This window comes from Alexandromys fortis, unplaced genomic scaffold (genome assembly GCF_014885135.2).
Source record: "Alexandromys fortis isolate MF-2015 unplaced genomic scaffold, M_Fortis_MF-2015_v1.1 scaffold_86, whole genome shotgun sequence".
Taxonomy (NCBI): domain Eukaryota; kingdom Metazoa; phylum Chordata; class Mammalia; order Rodentia; family Cricetidae; genus Alexandromys; species Alexandromys fortis.
In genome coordinates, this window is record NW_026067965.1 from 3,068,945 (window position 1) to 3,084,093 (window position 15,149).

At 48.2% G+C, this 15,149-nt stretch overlaps 2 protein-coding genes across 3 annotated transcripts in view; both read right to left on the reverse strand.

The window, feature by feature from the left end:
• Window positions 1-262: 262 nt before the first annotated feature.
• Zscan2 (zinc finger and SCAN domain containing 2) lies at window positions 263-14,200 on the reverse strand. 2 transcript variants are annotated; one of them, XM_050154094.1, is made up of 3 exons: window positions 14,067-14,200; window positions 12,083-12,585; window positions 263-1,936 (listed from the first exon to the last, which is right to left on the reverse strand). In XM_050154094.1, exons 2-3 carry the CDS (start codon window positions 12,486-12,488, stop codon window positions 495-497), a joined length of 1,848 nt encoding a protein of 615 aa, XP_050010051.1. In that variant the 5' UTR covers window positions 12,489-12,585; window positions 14,067-14,200; the 3' UTR covers window positions 263-494. The 2 variants fall into 2 exon arrangements, with proteins under 2 accessions (XP_050010051.1, XP_050010050.1); XM_050154093.1 differs by having other exon boundaries at window positions 12,083-12,588.
• A 453-nt stretch (window positions 14,201-14,653) lies between these two features.
• The window catches only part of LOC126508632 (oogenesin-1-like), a 6,977-nt gene continuing 6,481 nt past the window's right edge, over window positions 14,654-15,149 (reverse strand). Inside the window, exon 3 of the mRNA XM_050153970.1 lies at window positions 14,654-14,846. Within this exon, the coding sequence (XP_050009927.1) occupies window positions 14,654-14,846 (193 nt within the window). The remainder of the gene's footprint in view (window positions 14,847-15,149) is intronic.

Here is a 15,149-nt window from a genome sequence, read left to right on the forward strand (position 1 = left end):
TGAAACTATGCCCGCACACAGATGATTCTGAATTGGACAGCCATCGTCCTGACCTGACACACAGCCAGTAGGAGGGGAGCCTGCAATGCTGGCAGCTAAGGGTAAAGGCACCTGCACGACAAGGTGATAGCCAACAATCAGAAGCACACAATAGGGTCCAGTATTTCCTGTAGGGCTCAGCTCGGATGCAGACAAACTGTCATCCCATATGGAGAACTAGCTCCCCATTTCAAGGAAACAAGCACAGAGGAAAGTAAAGGGGGGCAATCAAATCATGAAATATAATATAAAGACCCCACCTACAACCTTCTGCTCCCACACTCCATTCTGGAACTGCACAGGACTCTAACATAACAAATACCTAGAAATGAGGACAAACGGTAAGGTTCTGGCAAGAACACCCACCGGGCATTTAGGAAAAAGGGCTTTTTAAAGGGACAACATTGGGGAAAGCTCAGAGTCAGCTCCAGCATCTTCCTCCACTTTCCTGCACTTCAGTAAATCTTCTCTTTCAGGTGAGTCCTCTGGTGTGTAATGAAGTTGGAGCTATTGCTGAAGCCCTTGCCACAGTCGGGGCATTTGTAGGGCTTCTCTCCGGTGTGAATTCGCTGGTGTATAATGAGCACGGAATTCCAGCTGAAGCCTTTCCCGCACTCAGGACACCTGTACGGCTTATCTCCCAAGTGGGCTCTTTGGTGCATCACCAGAATGGAGCCCCGGCTGAAGCGCTTGCCGCACATGGGGCACGTATAGGGCTTCTCACCCGTGTGCGTCCGCTGGTGCACCACCAGCTGCGAGCGCTGGCTGAAGCCCTTCCCGCAGTCGCCGCATTTGTAGGGCTTCTCCCCGGTGTGGATGCGCTGGTGCTTGATGAGGTTGGAACTCCAGCTGAAGCTCTCCCCGCACGTAAGGCACTCGTAGGGCTTCTCGCCCGTGTGCACGCCCTGGTGCGCGATCAGGCTGGAGCTCTGGCTGAAGCTCTTCGCACACACCCCGCACTTGTAGGGCTTCTCCACCATGTGCGTTCGCCGGTGCGTGGCCAGGTTGGAGCTGCGGCTGAAGCTTTTGCCGCACTCGCTGCACCGATAGGGTTTTTCTCCTGTGTGCGTTCTCCGGTGGGTGATGAGCGCGGAGCTCTGGCTGAACCTCTGTCCGCAGTCGGTGCATTTGTACGGTTTCTCTCCAGTGTGGATTCTCTGGTGTCGGATCAGGTTGGAGTTGTAACTGAAGCTTTCACCGCATTCCTTACACGCATAGGGTTTCTCTCCGGTGTGGATTCCCTGGTGAGTATTAAGGCTGGACCGGTTGCCAAAGCTCTTCCCACACTCGGGGCACGAGTACGGCTTTTCGCCCGTGTGCGTGCGCTGGTGTGCGATGAGGTTGGGGCTCCGGCTGAAGCTCTTGCCACAGTCGGCACACTGGAAAGGCTTCTCGCCCGTGTGGATCCTCTGGTGGGTGATCAGGTTTGCACTCCGGCTAAAGCTCTTCCCGCAGTCCCTGCATTTGTAAGGCTTCTCTCCGGTGTGTGTAGTTTGGTGCCTGCTGAAGTTTGAACCATCGCTGAAGCTCTTCCCACATTCTTCACACTTATAGTATTTCTCCCCTGTGTGGGTCCGCTCGTGGGTGATGAGGTGGGATTTCCGGCTGAAAGTTTTCCCGCACTGAGGGCATTCATAAGGCTTCTCACCCAGGTAGGTGCCCTGGAGGCCTATGAGCTGGCCAACTTCCCTTCCTCGGGAAGGTACGTCCCTGTGGTCCTCGCTGGGGGCATTTCCCTGGGCGCCCCCAGAACCATAGTCCCTCTCAAAGTCGCTCTCCCCATCGGATTGCTGACCACCTTCCCCTCTGGGTATTTTCAGGAACATCCCCTGTGATTCCACATCCTCAAACATGTCTTGACTTGAGTTCTCTCCGTTCTCACCCCGTATCTCAAAGTCTGAAATAAAGGAAAACACACAATGTCGGGTCAGTTTCCCATGATGATGAGAAAAAGAAGCCAAAGAAGAAAGTTAAAGGGCAGGGGCAGCAGACTGGCTCAAAGGTGCTGGCCGCCAAGTCTGATGATCTGAGTTTTGATATCTGGGACCCACACCGTGGAAGGAGAACCAACTCCAGCAAGTTGTCCTCCAGCCTCCACACATAAGATAACACACACGCACCCTTTTAAATGAAAGAGGACTGGAAGATGGCTCAGTTGGCAGTAAAATGGCCATGTGAGGTCTAGCCACATTTCTATTATTCAGACTAATAAACAGCTACTTAAGGTGAGGTGACCAACCCTGTGACTGAGAGCCTCTATGTGCAAATTCCCACACTCAGGCATGCCTCTGTTAGGGGGCATCTGGGGTCCAGCCCTGCTTTTATTTCACTTTCCAAGAAAGCTGGAAGAAAGAGCAAAGATTTTACTCTGTTGTTCTTATTGTTCTTTTGAGATGACAAAGTCCATAATGGCCAAGATAGGGCTAAGGCAGAGGATGACTTTGAACTTTGATCTCCCTGCTTCCACCTCTTCGGACGTGCTGGAGATTATAGATCTGCCTGGTGGTTTGTATAGTGCCAAGGATTGAATCCCAGGGCCTCCTGCATTATATCTAAATCTATATCTATCTATCTATCTATCTATCTATCTATCTATCTATCTATCTATCTATCTATCTAGATATACCCATGTAAAGGGAGGAGAGAGTCTACTCCGCAAAGTTGTCCTCCCATGTGTTATAACATACACAAATAATAAAAATAAATAATAAAAAATTGTAAATGTATGTGCGTGCCTGACAAGTTTATGCATACTATGTACACTGAGGTGCCTGTGGAGCCCAGAAGAGGGTATCAGATCCTCTAAAACTAAAGTTACAGGGAGTTGTGAGCCACGCCATGTGGGTGCTGGAAATTGAACCCCAGTCTCTACAAAAGCAGCAAATGCTCTTAATCACTGAGTCATCTTTCTTTCTTTTCTGTTTTGTTGTTTTTAGAGACAGGGTTTCTCTGTAGCCCTTGCTCTCCTGAATGCCCTCTGTAGACCAGGCTGGCCTTGAACTCACAGAGACCCTCTGCCTCCCAAGTGCTAGGATTAAAGGCATGCACCAAGCTCAGCCCCTTTATTTATTTATTTATTTATTTATTTATTTATTTATTTATGTTTTTCAAGACAGGATTTCTCAATGTAGCTTTGGCTGTTCTGGAACTTGCTCTGTAGACCAGGCTGGCCTCGAACCCACAGAGATCCGCCTGCCTCCATCTCCAGAGTGCCAGGATCAAAGGGGTAAGCCACCACTGCTCAGCTATTATAGTATTTTTTAGAAAGACAATAGTTAGTGGTTTGGGCACAACTCAGAGGTAGGGCATTAGCTTAATACACACAACTCTAGGCTTAAGCCCTAGTACTAAAGAGATCCCACTGAGGTAGGAGCCAGCTCTTTGTGGGTAGTAAGGAAAAAGACCCACGGTGAAAACTACAGTGACCACATATATTGCAATGGAAACGGATGTGAGGGTAAAACCTGCGAGACTGGGCACCCTGAGGAAGTGAGAACAGGACTAAAAGGAAACAGGTGACCGGGACTTCAGGAAGCTCGGGCAGAAAGTCACCTCCTCAATGTTCAGACTCACTTCAGTGCCACAGTGTTTGGGAACTGGGGTAAGCAGGGCTGGCTTCTTTGGTTCAGAGAAGCCGTGTGTGTGCACATGTGTGCATGCATGTGTGTGTGCATGCCTGTGTGTGTGCATGTGTGTGCGTGGCTAAAACAGCATGAAGCCGCTTCTGTAAAGCAGTGTCTTTAATTCACACACAGAGCAGGGCCTTAAGACTGAGAAAAGTGGCATTTACCAATAAAAACAGTAAATGAAGGCACTGGCTCAGGGGAGGAAGAGAAAGGGGAGAATGGGACGAGACAGAGGGACAGGTGAAGGGGAAGCAGGACAGGGGCAAGGGCTGAAGTAGAGATGGAACAGAAAAGGCACAGGAGAAAAAGCAAAAGGAGAAAAGCAATCAACACATTGGAAACGAAGCTATGGAAAGATCCAAGTGCACGATAGAACCCTAGTCAAAGAAGAACCAGTAAACATGTTCTTTGAGTTCTCAAGAAGAACAAATGAACACTACCAACTCTTTTTTTTTTCCCCAGAAGAGTTTGCTGGAGATGGCACCCAGGGCCTCGCACATGCGAGGTGAGTTCTCCACAGTGCACTAACGCCCCCACCCCACAACAAATTCTGAAACATTTCATGTATAGGAGGTGGGAGAATGAGCACTTAGTGCTAGGAGACCTTGGACTCAACTCCAGCAGCAGCCTCTAAAAGAAGGAAAAGAGGAGTGGAGTCACAAGGAGAGAAGTCATGAATTCTAAATAACTTTTTCTTCTTTTCTTTCTTCCTTCCTTCTTTTCTTCTTTCTTTCTTTCTTTTTTAGGTTTTTGAGGTAGGATCTTTCTACAGAGCCCTTAGCTGTCCTGGAACTTATCATGTAGATAGGCTGGCCTCGAACTCAGATCTGCCTGCCTCTGCCTCCCAAGTGCTGGGATTAAAGGCGTGTGCCACCACATCTGCTATGTTCTGCCTCAACCTAGCTGCCTGAAAACAGCAATGAATTCAGTTATCTGTTTAAATGACCACCACGCATTTCACTGTCTAGGGTTAGATCTGCTTAAGAGTTTCATATGGTATATATTTCAAAGATTCAAGTGAACTCAAAATCATTTTGTTTTGTTGAGATTTTTATATTTTTAATTTTGTGCATTGTGTGGGGATATACATGTGAGAACAGGCATCCAGAAAGCTAGCTAGAGGCATGGGATTCTCTTGGAATTAGAGTTACAGGTCTTTGATACCTGGTGCTGAACCAAACTGGTCCTCTGGAGCAGAGCCGTATGCCCTCGTAACCGCTAACCCATCTCTTCAACCCTAAAAGCTGAGGTAACAAAGAGGAATACAAGCTGGCCGAGGTTTGGAAGAGTGCTTACCCAGCAGGCACAAAGCCTGAATCTGAGCTCCAGCACCTATAATCCTGGCAGGGTGGCAGCCAGCACTCAAGAGGGAGTCAAAGGGTCAGGAGCCCAGGGTCATCCTTGGCCACAGACACAATGAGGCCATCTTTAAAAGAGGAAGGAAGGTAGCAAGATGGCTCAGTGGGTTGCTGCCAAGCCTGATGACCTAATTTTGTTGCCCAGAACCCACCCATGTGGTAGGAGAGAAACAGCTCCTGAAAGCTTTCCACATGTGCATCATATGTGCGCACACACATGCAGACATGAGACAATGTGTATGTGCTTATAGTCATTGAGGGAACCGTTAGCTACACAGCAAACTTCGAGTAGATAATGTCTTGGCTATTGCCACTGAACATCAGATGATGCTAAGAATGGCTGGAGAGCTAAGCTCTGATTCTTTGGCTCATTTATTGGACAGGAACAAGTAAATGCAATAATCCCTGTTCCTCACTGATGCAGGATAGACTGCTGCTTCTTCAAGGTGCAGAGGAGCCACCAGAGATATGGTTAATATATATTTTGCTTGAGTGGGGCTGGAGTGAGAATGGCTGTGTGCATTTCTTCCAAGCTCCCTGATGATATTAAGACCATTGTTCAAGAACTACCTTCGAGTAAAAAAGCTACACTGCCATATAGGGTTTAAATTCTGCACATTACAGAACCACCAATGGAGCCTCCAAAACCTCTGCCTGGGAACTCAGATGCTCTCAGCGGTTGAGGACATGCTTAGCATATGGAAGTCTCTGAGTCCAATCTCCAGTACCCTTGGCATGGACTCCACGTCCCCAGGTGGCTCCAACATTTGCCAAAGTCAGGATCATCCACAGGGCGTGTAAGACCCCCAAAGGGCTAGTCCCACCTTTAAAGTTTCTCATTTATTGGTTGTGGAGTGGGATTTACACTTTTAACGGGTTTGACACTGCTGGACCAGGGGACAAACACGGCACTGATGGTCTGAGGACATTGCCTGGAACTCACTATGTAGCCCACTCTGCCCTTGATTTTGTGATCCTCCCATCTCAGCCTCCCCAGTGTGGGGATTATAGGTGTGTGTTGCCAGGTGTGACCATATCAAGAACGTATCAATCTCGAGACTAATAATTTGCATTTCCTTCCCCAAGATATCTATCAGCATGATTTAGGGTGATGGGATACCATGAGACCAATTCATCTGTCAAGAAAAGAGAGGATTATCTCGGGCTGGAGAGATGGCTCAGCAGTCAAGAGCACTGGGTGCTCTTCCAGAGGACCCAAGTTCATTTCCCAGCACCCATATGGCAGCCTGTAACTCCAGTCTCGGAGGATTCAACACCTTCACACAGACATCCATGCACACAAAATATGAATGCATGAATGCACATGAGATAAAAAATAAAGAGAGAGAGAGGATTATCTCCCCTTCCAGTCTGATGAGACAACTACATTGGCCCAGAGTTGGGTAGGGATGTAGTCATGGCATGAGTTCACTGGTCTCCTCGATCCTACAGGCCTTTCTCTGTCTCATCATCTCACAGAAAGATGGGTGAATTCTGGGACAGCAGTTAAAAGACAAACTGTCTCCAATTTATACCAAGAATGATTAGAACCAAAAATTGGGCCATAGATTTAATAAATGACTCCTAACCTCAGGTATAAACCACATGGAATAGTTTAACTGCCAACTATTGGAATATGAAATGTTTGGCCAATTTTGGGAGGGGACCAGGTGCTAGGTCCCACAAAGACCCCCAAGTTCCTATGTAGTTCAAACTGACCTCTAACCTAGAACCCTGCTCTGCCTGAATGCTAAGGTTTCAGAAGTGTGCCACCAAACCTAGCTCCCTAGAACTTGAGTTACAAAGGGGTGTGAGCCATCTGATGTGGGTGCTGGAAACCAAACTTAGGTCTTCAGCAAGGGCAATAGTGCTTTTAACCACTGAGATATCTTTTCAACCATAAAACAGATCTTTTATTTTCTTTTAATTTATTTTTATTTCACATGCATTAGTGTTTTGCTTGCATGTATGTGTGAGGATGTAATATCCCCTGGAACTGGAGTTATAGACAGTTGTGAACTACCATCCAGTGCTAGGAACTGAATCCAGGTCCTCTGGAAGAGCAGTCAGTGTTCTTAACCACTGAGCCATCTCTCCAGCCCCCAAAAGACAAATGTTTTATTTTATTTTATTTTTGCTTTTTCGAGACAGGGTTTCTCTGTGGTTTTGGAGCCTGTCCTGGAACTAGCTCTTCTAGACCAGGCTGGTCTCGAACTCACAGAAATCTTCCTGCCTCTGCCTCCCAAGTGCTGGGATTAAAGGCGTGCGCCACCACCGCCCGGCTAAGACCAATATTTTAAAAGCAGGTTTTTTTTTTTTTTCTGGAAAACCTGAGTCTCATTCACCAAAGCCTTTGAAGGAGGAAACACAAACACACAGAGGCAGTGGTGGCACAGGTCTTAATCCCAGCACTTGGGTGACTATATTCAAGGCCACTCTGGTTTACAAAGAGAGTTCCAGGACAGCCAGGGCTACACAGAGAAACCCTGTCTCAAAAAGCACCTCCCCTCCAAAACACATACACACACATTTTGTTTTTTACATCAATAATCTGTAACCAGTTAGAGAAGTTAACTTCTGCTTTTTCTGCTTTGTATAAGTGGTCTTTGGATGGGTCCTCAGTAGACTGAGACATGCATCAAACAAGGACAGTGTGGTCACTCAGCAAGCCCCAAGTCACTTGAGAGATAGTCTCCCCCAGGAGCAGTGATAAGCCTGTGACCTTTATGTTATGAGCATTTGCCTGCATGTGCATATGTGCGCCATGTGCATACCTGTGTCCCAGAGAGGACAGGAGGGTACCAGAGCCCCTGGAACTGGAGTTATGGATGTTCGTAAACTGTCATCTGGGTGTTGGCAACTAAACTCAGTCCTCTGCCGGAGCAGTAAGGTGTCTCCTCAGCCTTGTACTCTGAGATTTGATCATTCAGCCTCATTTTCCATCAAGGGACACTGTAACCCACACAGTCAGCTCTTCAGCTTGAGAGGTTTTCACTGTCCTCCCCGACCAATGCGGATTCTCCACAACTCAGATTCCAACTCCAACCTTGTCTGCTCAAGGAAATGTCTCACACCTGCGGCTGGTCTAGAGGGCACCAGATGAAAGGGTGACCCAACAAATGATACTTAGGCCGCATAGGGACCATGTCTGATTTGAGAAGTGGGAAAAACACTCCAAAACTCATAAAGATGCTGCTTTAAAATATTTTTATTGATACATGTTACATACTCACTGGGTTTGCTGAGCCTGAATGAGGGGGCTTCTGGGAATGAAAACACTGTAGGCTAAGGGAGCTCCTTCATGAAGCTAAGCTGCCTGGCTTGCCCATTGGCCTGAGCATTTCCCTAACAGATGTCCTACCAATCTTCCTTTGAAGAGTCCGAAGTATCCCTGGCTATGCTTTGCCAGACTTGAACTTGACCCAATTCTGTTTTACAGAATCGAAGCTTAGGGGCTGGAAAGGTAGCTCAGTGGTTAAGAGCTCACAGTAGACTTGAATTGGATTCACAGCACCCATGTCAGGAGGCTCACAACCACTTATAACTCCTCTAGAGTAACTCCATGGGCAACTGCCCTCATCTATACAAACCTCTGTACAAACACTTGCATATATAAGTGAAAATAAAAACACATCTTTATAATCAAAGCTTAACCAGGTGGTGGTGGTGCACACCTTTAATCCCAGCACTCAGGAGGCAGAGGCAGGTGGGTCTCTGAGTTTGAGGCCAGCCTGGTCTACAGAGTGAGTTCCAGGACAGCCAGGGTTACAAAGAGAAACCCAGTCTTGAAAAAAAAATTTTTTTTCCTATATTCATTCCAACAATACTGAGTTCTTTTTTTTTTTTTTTTTTCGAGATAGGGTTTCTCTGTGGTTTTGGAGCCTGTCCTGGAACTAGCTCTTGTAGACCAGGCTGGCCTCGAACTCACAGAGATCCGCCTGTCTCTGCCTCCCAAGTGCTGGGATTAAAGGCATGCGCCACCACCGCCCGGCTACTGACTGAGTTCTCACAGTGAGAGGAAACCAGGAAGAGGAAGAAGAAGAGAGGACAAGGTCACTGGCCTTTGGGAATTTTGTTAAGTTCCTAAAAGAAATAAGAAGAGCATATAAATAATAACAATAAAAAAATTGGTAAAAAGTCAAGACTGAAGCAGGAGAATGATGAGTTCAAGGTCAGCCCTGGTTAGACACAAAGATACAGCAAGGCCTCATCTCCAAACACAAAGCCAGCAAATAACAAAAATTCAAAGAGACTGCAAATGTCCTGAAGAAGGAGGAGGTCACTTGGTTAGGCGGGCGAGGGCGGAAGCCTGTGGAGTTTCAAGAAGACGGCTCTGGGACATGTGGAGGAGCTCGGGTGAGGGGTAAGAGGCTAGAAGGAGGTTTAGTCTAGAGGCGAGGACTGCAAAAATTCAGCCAAGAAATCCAAAAGTCTGATTTAGGAGTGGAACAGGATTAAAACACCCACAGGAGACACGGACAAGCAGAGACGAGCTTTACGTGTAAACTATTACTAGAGGTATGGCTTTAACTGGAATTACAGGACACTTTAGCTGTGAACACCCAGAGGTGCCTCTTAGTCAAATATTAAACAATGACTAACCAGGCCTTGAAATGCCCTTTCCTGGGTAAATACACCCTAAGACCTTCATCTTAACAAACAGAATAGAGGCCGGCTGGTACAGGGTCCAGGGTAGGGCAAATGTTCGAGAAGGAATGAGGGAAAGTGTAGATTCCTGTGAGCAACTATGAGGAAGAAGGGCACACATGTTCTCCATGTTCTCAAATGAAGACCAATAGAGATAATCTTTTTTTTTTTCCCCAAGACACGGTTTCTCTGTGTAACCTGGGCTGCCCTCAAATTTATAGAGATCTGCCTGCCTCTGCCTCGGGAGTGCTGGGATCAAAGTCGAGCACAACAGAGATAATCTTAAGGCAGAAGTCTAGGGTGACACCCTGCTTCCTCGGGAGGAACCCCCATCCTAGATGAGCAGTGAAAAGTGAAGACACCATGAAGTCAACGGCAAGTGCTGCGATCACATCAGATACAGGCCGAGAAATGGCACCAATTGTGATGTCCCCAGGTAAATAACCCCCAGACAGACCCCTCCTCAGCCCAAACTTGCACAACCCACAGTCTCTTCCTCTGGACCCCATCACTGCACACCCCCCAGTCTCCCCCTTCTCTGGACCCCATCACTGCACACCCCACAGTCTCCCCCTCCTGTTGACCCCATCACTGCACACCCCACAGTCTCCCCCTCCTCTTGACCTCATCCCTGCACATCCCAGTCTCCCCCTCCTCCTGACCCCATCCCTGCACATCCCACAGTCTCCTCCTCCTCCTCACTCCATCACTGCACATCCCACAGTCTCCCCCTCCTCCTCATGACCCCATCACTGCACATCCCACAGTCTCCTCCTCCTCCTGACCCCATCCCTGCACACCCCACAGTCTCCCCCTCCTCCTCACTCCATTACTGCATATCCCATGAACAGGCTGCTTCCTGGCTGCTCTCTAGCCCACCCCAATCTAAGCAAACCTACATCCTGTTGCCAAACTCAGCTTCCTCTCATGTTCAAGAACCTGAGGAGGCCAATGACGTTTAATTCAAACTCCGTCTGTCTTTCCTTCCCCCAAACTCCCACTACTTCCTAAAAACACACTTTCCAATCAGCAAGCCTGCCTCCCTGTCACCTGAAGAAACCTTCCTCGGCTCTCCCACTTCAGAGCCTTGGCTGAACACAGCTCCTCTCAGCTGTCGTAGCTTCCCCCTCGCCCTGTGACTTTCCAAATTCTACTCTGTTCTGCAACCTCCTACGCATGGTCCATGGCTTCTGATCCGGCCTGTCCTCTACCTACTCCTTTCTAAAGTCAAGTACTTCACGAGCACAAAGCAGCCACACCCTACGGGTGCTGACAAAGGTCCTAGGACCTTTCGACAGAAGTGAAGTAAATACTGGGTAGCCAAATGAGCACGGTTTACAGCCCAGAGCCAAATGCAAACACAATAGCTAAATGGATGAAGGATCTAGAATTTATTACTAACACAGCAGACAAATATAGAAACCCCTGTAAAGACCTTGTCTGGAATTACCTTTCTTTCTCTTTCTTTCTTCTTTCTTTCTTTCTTTCTTTCTTTCTTTCTTTCTTTCTTTCTTTCTTTCTTTCTTTCTCCAGATGATATCTATTCTATATACAGAGACCTAGCTTGCAATCCTGCCTCAATTCTGAGTACTAGGATAACAGGTGGGCCCCTCCATGCCTGACCAAAAACTAACTTTTAAGGGTCTAACGATAACATCATACAACAGAAAGTCCAGACAGTTTACTTGTTTACCATGGTTTCATTCAATGACCACTTTGGAAAAAAATTGCATTTTTTTTCTAATTGTTGGAACTACGTGAATGCTTACAGACAACTGAGAGGACCAAGGTGTGGATCACAGACGTCACTTTTGTGCTTACCTGCAAACCAACAGAAACTTTTAGTCTTCTTAAGGGAAGATTGTCTTATTCTTGAGGCATAGACAGGCCAGATCTCTGTAAATCTGAAGCCAGCCTGGTCTACACAGGGAGTTCAGGCCAGACGGGGCTACATAATGAGACCCTATCTTAAAAATAAAACAACAACAAGCAAAAAACAAACAAACAAACAAAAAAAAAAAACTACCACTTTCTATACAGGGGAAATTAAAAATCACAAGCACAAAACTAGCTTCCAGATAACCTCTGTCACTCTAGGAAAAGCATTTTGTTTACCAATGAACTTTATTCCAGACCACTCCAAGATCTCAATCAGCTTCCCAACCTCCCACGTAAAGAAAGAAGTCAAAGCTCCAAGAACAGCCCTCCAAGCCCCTCACACTGAATTCTGGAGCTACCACTGCACACAGTGAGGGTATTAAAAAAGCTAAGATCTTGCTGAATGCCACAGACAGCAGGGAGAGCCAAGCGCCATCCCCTACTTTGTGTGAAGACCAGTTGCGCCCGCTCAAACATTACACCGCTCCACCTCAGGAGGTTCCCGCCCCCTCCCTATCAGGTTCTGCGTCTTACCCCTCTTCCGAAAAGTCTGGGTCAAATCTTCCACCAGGGCCACAGCCTCCTCGCTGCTCTCAGGCCGATGCTCCTGCAGCCAGGCCTGAATTTCCCTTGGCAGCACGGTTAGCATCTGCTCCTTAGTGTGTACCTCTGGCCTCAGCCAGCGCCGACAGAGCTCCCGAAATCGGACAAGCGCACCCTGAGGTCCACCGGATGCACCCTCCTCCGGAGGGCTGCCCTTTCCAGCACTCTGGAGAAAGGGTTCAGACTCAGGGCCATCCTCCTGCAGCACGGCTTCCTGCACCCAGGAATCATCCTCCAGAATCATGGTGGTGACCTCTGCCTGCTCGTCTTCCTCTTCTTGAGGTACCTGAACCAAAGGGCTGAGGGGAGTGGTCACTGCTGGCTCTTCGGCTGCCATTGTCCAGCTTCCTGGATGACCAAGCTTCGAGCCTTACACCTGTCTCCAGGCAGGCTCTCAAAGAAGGCAACTCCTTTTCCAGGCTCAACCAAAAACACTGCTGAGAAACAAGACAGAGAACCAGAATCACTAAGGACGCTATCCTATGACCACCCTAACTCACAGCAGCAGCCTTACATTCAAAACCAACAGAGGCTTGCTACCTTACTCCTGAAAACTGAGACTCTCGCTGCAAAAGAAATACCGCATACACATATACACACAGATAATAGCACAGCACCGTTCTTTACAGAAGGCCAAAGAATGAGAGGTAGGAAAGCAACGTTCCGGGTGAGGGAAACAGAACTAGTACATCCGGCCCTAAGTCAGTTCAGACGAGGTCAACAGAGGTCAGTCATTCAACCTGAGTGACCACTTAATAAATAACACTCATCCTTATCACATGGGACATCTTACTGATTAGCGATGGAGCACATATCAATGCGTTCCCCACTTCCCGAGGAAAAGGCATTCCTGCTATATTTCAAAGGAAGTGGTCAGGGAACAGGTTCCAGGAATCTCAAGGGATTCCGGAATCTGTTAATGCTCAAGCCCCTATAGAAAATGGAGTATTGTATACTTTCAGTCATCTCTAGACAACATATACAAGCGTAAATACTATGTAAACAGTTGTTACACTGTACAGCTTGGGAATAATAACAAGAAAAATTCCCTACAGGTTCAGTTCAGACATTGTTTTTGTTTCTTAAGCAAGTTCTCACTACGTAGCCAGATGGCCTTGAACTCCTGATTTTCCTGCCCTGCCTCCTGCATACTGAGATAAGTGCCCCATCACCTAGGATTTACCAAATTAAAAACTATTTAAATACTTTGAAAGCAATGATATTTATTTTTTAAAAATCATTATACCAGCCTGGCGGTGGTGGTGCACGCCTTTAATACCGGCACTCAGGCGGCAGACATAGGCAGATCTGTGAGTTCCAGGCCAGCCTGGTCTATAGAGCAAGCTCCAGGACAGCTAGGGTTGTTACACAGAGAAACCCTGCCTCGAAAAACCAAAAAAAGAATAAAAAAGAAAATAATCATTACACCATAGATTCAGATAACATGCCTTCCCACTCTCATGAAAATAACAAAAGTAAAAACCGAACAGCAATAAAAGAACAACAAACGGGTGCTTCTAGTGTCAGTTTGTCCAAATGACTACATGAGAAACAAATACATCGGAATTCTTCCCTGGCAGCACCGGCACACTGAACCCTAGACAGCCCATTCGCTAAAGCGGGAGCCGACACGCCCCCTCGGAACCTCAGTTTCCCCATCCGGACAAGGAGGAGGCTCGGCGGGATGTGGTCGAGCATCCTTTCCCAGTGCAAAGCTGCGTTCCTGGGCTGCGTGTGCGCGGGGCTCTGGCGAAAGCAGAACTCAGAGGGCCTGGAGGAACCGAGGTGCAGAGCTGAGCCCCGAGCCGCCGGGCGCGGACACCCACGCCCCTCCCCCAAGCTGCCCTCAGCTGGCTCCAGGCCCGTTACTCGCGCGTCTCTCAGACTGTTCCCCGAGGGGCGCGCGGCTCCAGACCTGTCTCTCACGCTGGCCTCTTCAGGGACCAGATCCTGTTCCCTCAGTCGCTCCGCGCGCAAAAGCGCCCCTCGGTCCGGCCCGGCCCCTCTGGAGTCACCTCAGCTCAAGCCCGTGGGGTACGGAGAACAATGGACGGGAGAGGCCCGCCCACCCCCTCGCCCATTGGCTGCTCAGGACAGTCCCTGGAAACTCTGCTCCGCTACTGGTGGAGGCAGCGTCCAGCTGGGCAGTGGGCGGGAAGCTGGGCCCGAGGCATTATGGGAAACGTAGTCCGCTCTGATACCAGTCAAACAGTACCAGAGCTCACGGAGGGTTTGATAACGGTAGGCAAAGCCTCAGGATGGGAGGCAGAGAAAAATCCGCGGACTAGAGTCAGCTTTCTAGTGTCACCCAAGGCTTTTACCTGAGGCAAATAGTTTCAATTTTCTAAAGCCTGCGTGCGTTTGTCAATAAAACAAAAAGGAAGCTGGGTGGATTTATCAAGTCTTTTTCGGCGGAAAATTGTGTGGCAAATGATGTTGTTGAGCCTCCGACTGTCAAAGGCCGACTCTGAGCAGGGAAGAAATCTGCGCAGGTACAGTTCCTCAGGCCCAAGCCCGCAGTTCTCCCCGCGGTTCGCAGCTATGCACAGGCACGGGTGTAGCACACCCCTTTGTTTTCACACGTGATATTCCTGCGTCTGCGTGAAAGCCCCGCCCTGCTCGCTCTGCTTTGGCGCTCTGCTCTTCCACAGCCTCCTCCTTGGAGCCTGCCTTAGTGTTAGGGAGGAAGTCAACTCTGGGGAGGGAATGACCCCCCAGCCTCACCAAAGCAGGACAAAAAGAACAATAGGGGATAGTGGTCTCTTCAGAGGCAGCCCAGGGCCCCCCAAGAGGATGTAAAGAACAAGAGATGGTGGTGGTCTACTAGTTAGCCCAGTTTAAACTGGCCTCAGGGGCTTTCTGGATAAGGGATCACGCCCAGAGTTCTGCTACCTTTTCCCCTAGGAACTTTGCAACGTTAAGGGTCCTTAAACCTCTAGACATTTTTTTTTGTTTTTGGGTTTTTTTTTTTTTTTTTTTTTTTTTTGGTATTGTTTTC

Bases quoted from the DNA above. Each gene is read 5' to 3' on its own strand.
- Zscan2 (XM_050154094.1), bottom strand. From the start codon at position 12,488: ATGGCAGCCGAAGAGCCAGCAGTGACCACTCCCCTCAGCCCTTTGGTT. The intron at 1,937-12,082 runs GTAAGACGCAGA...CCTTTATTTCAG, and splicing joins CCAGACTTTTCGGAAGAGGG to ACTTTGAGATACGGGGTGAG.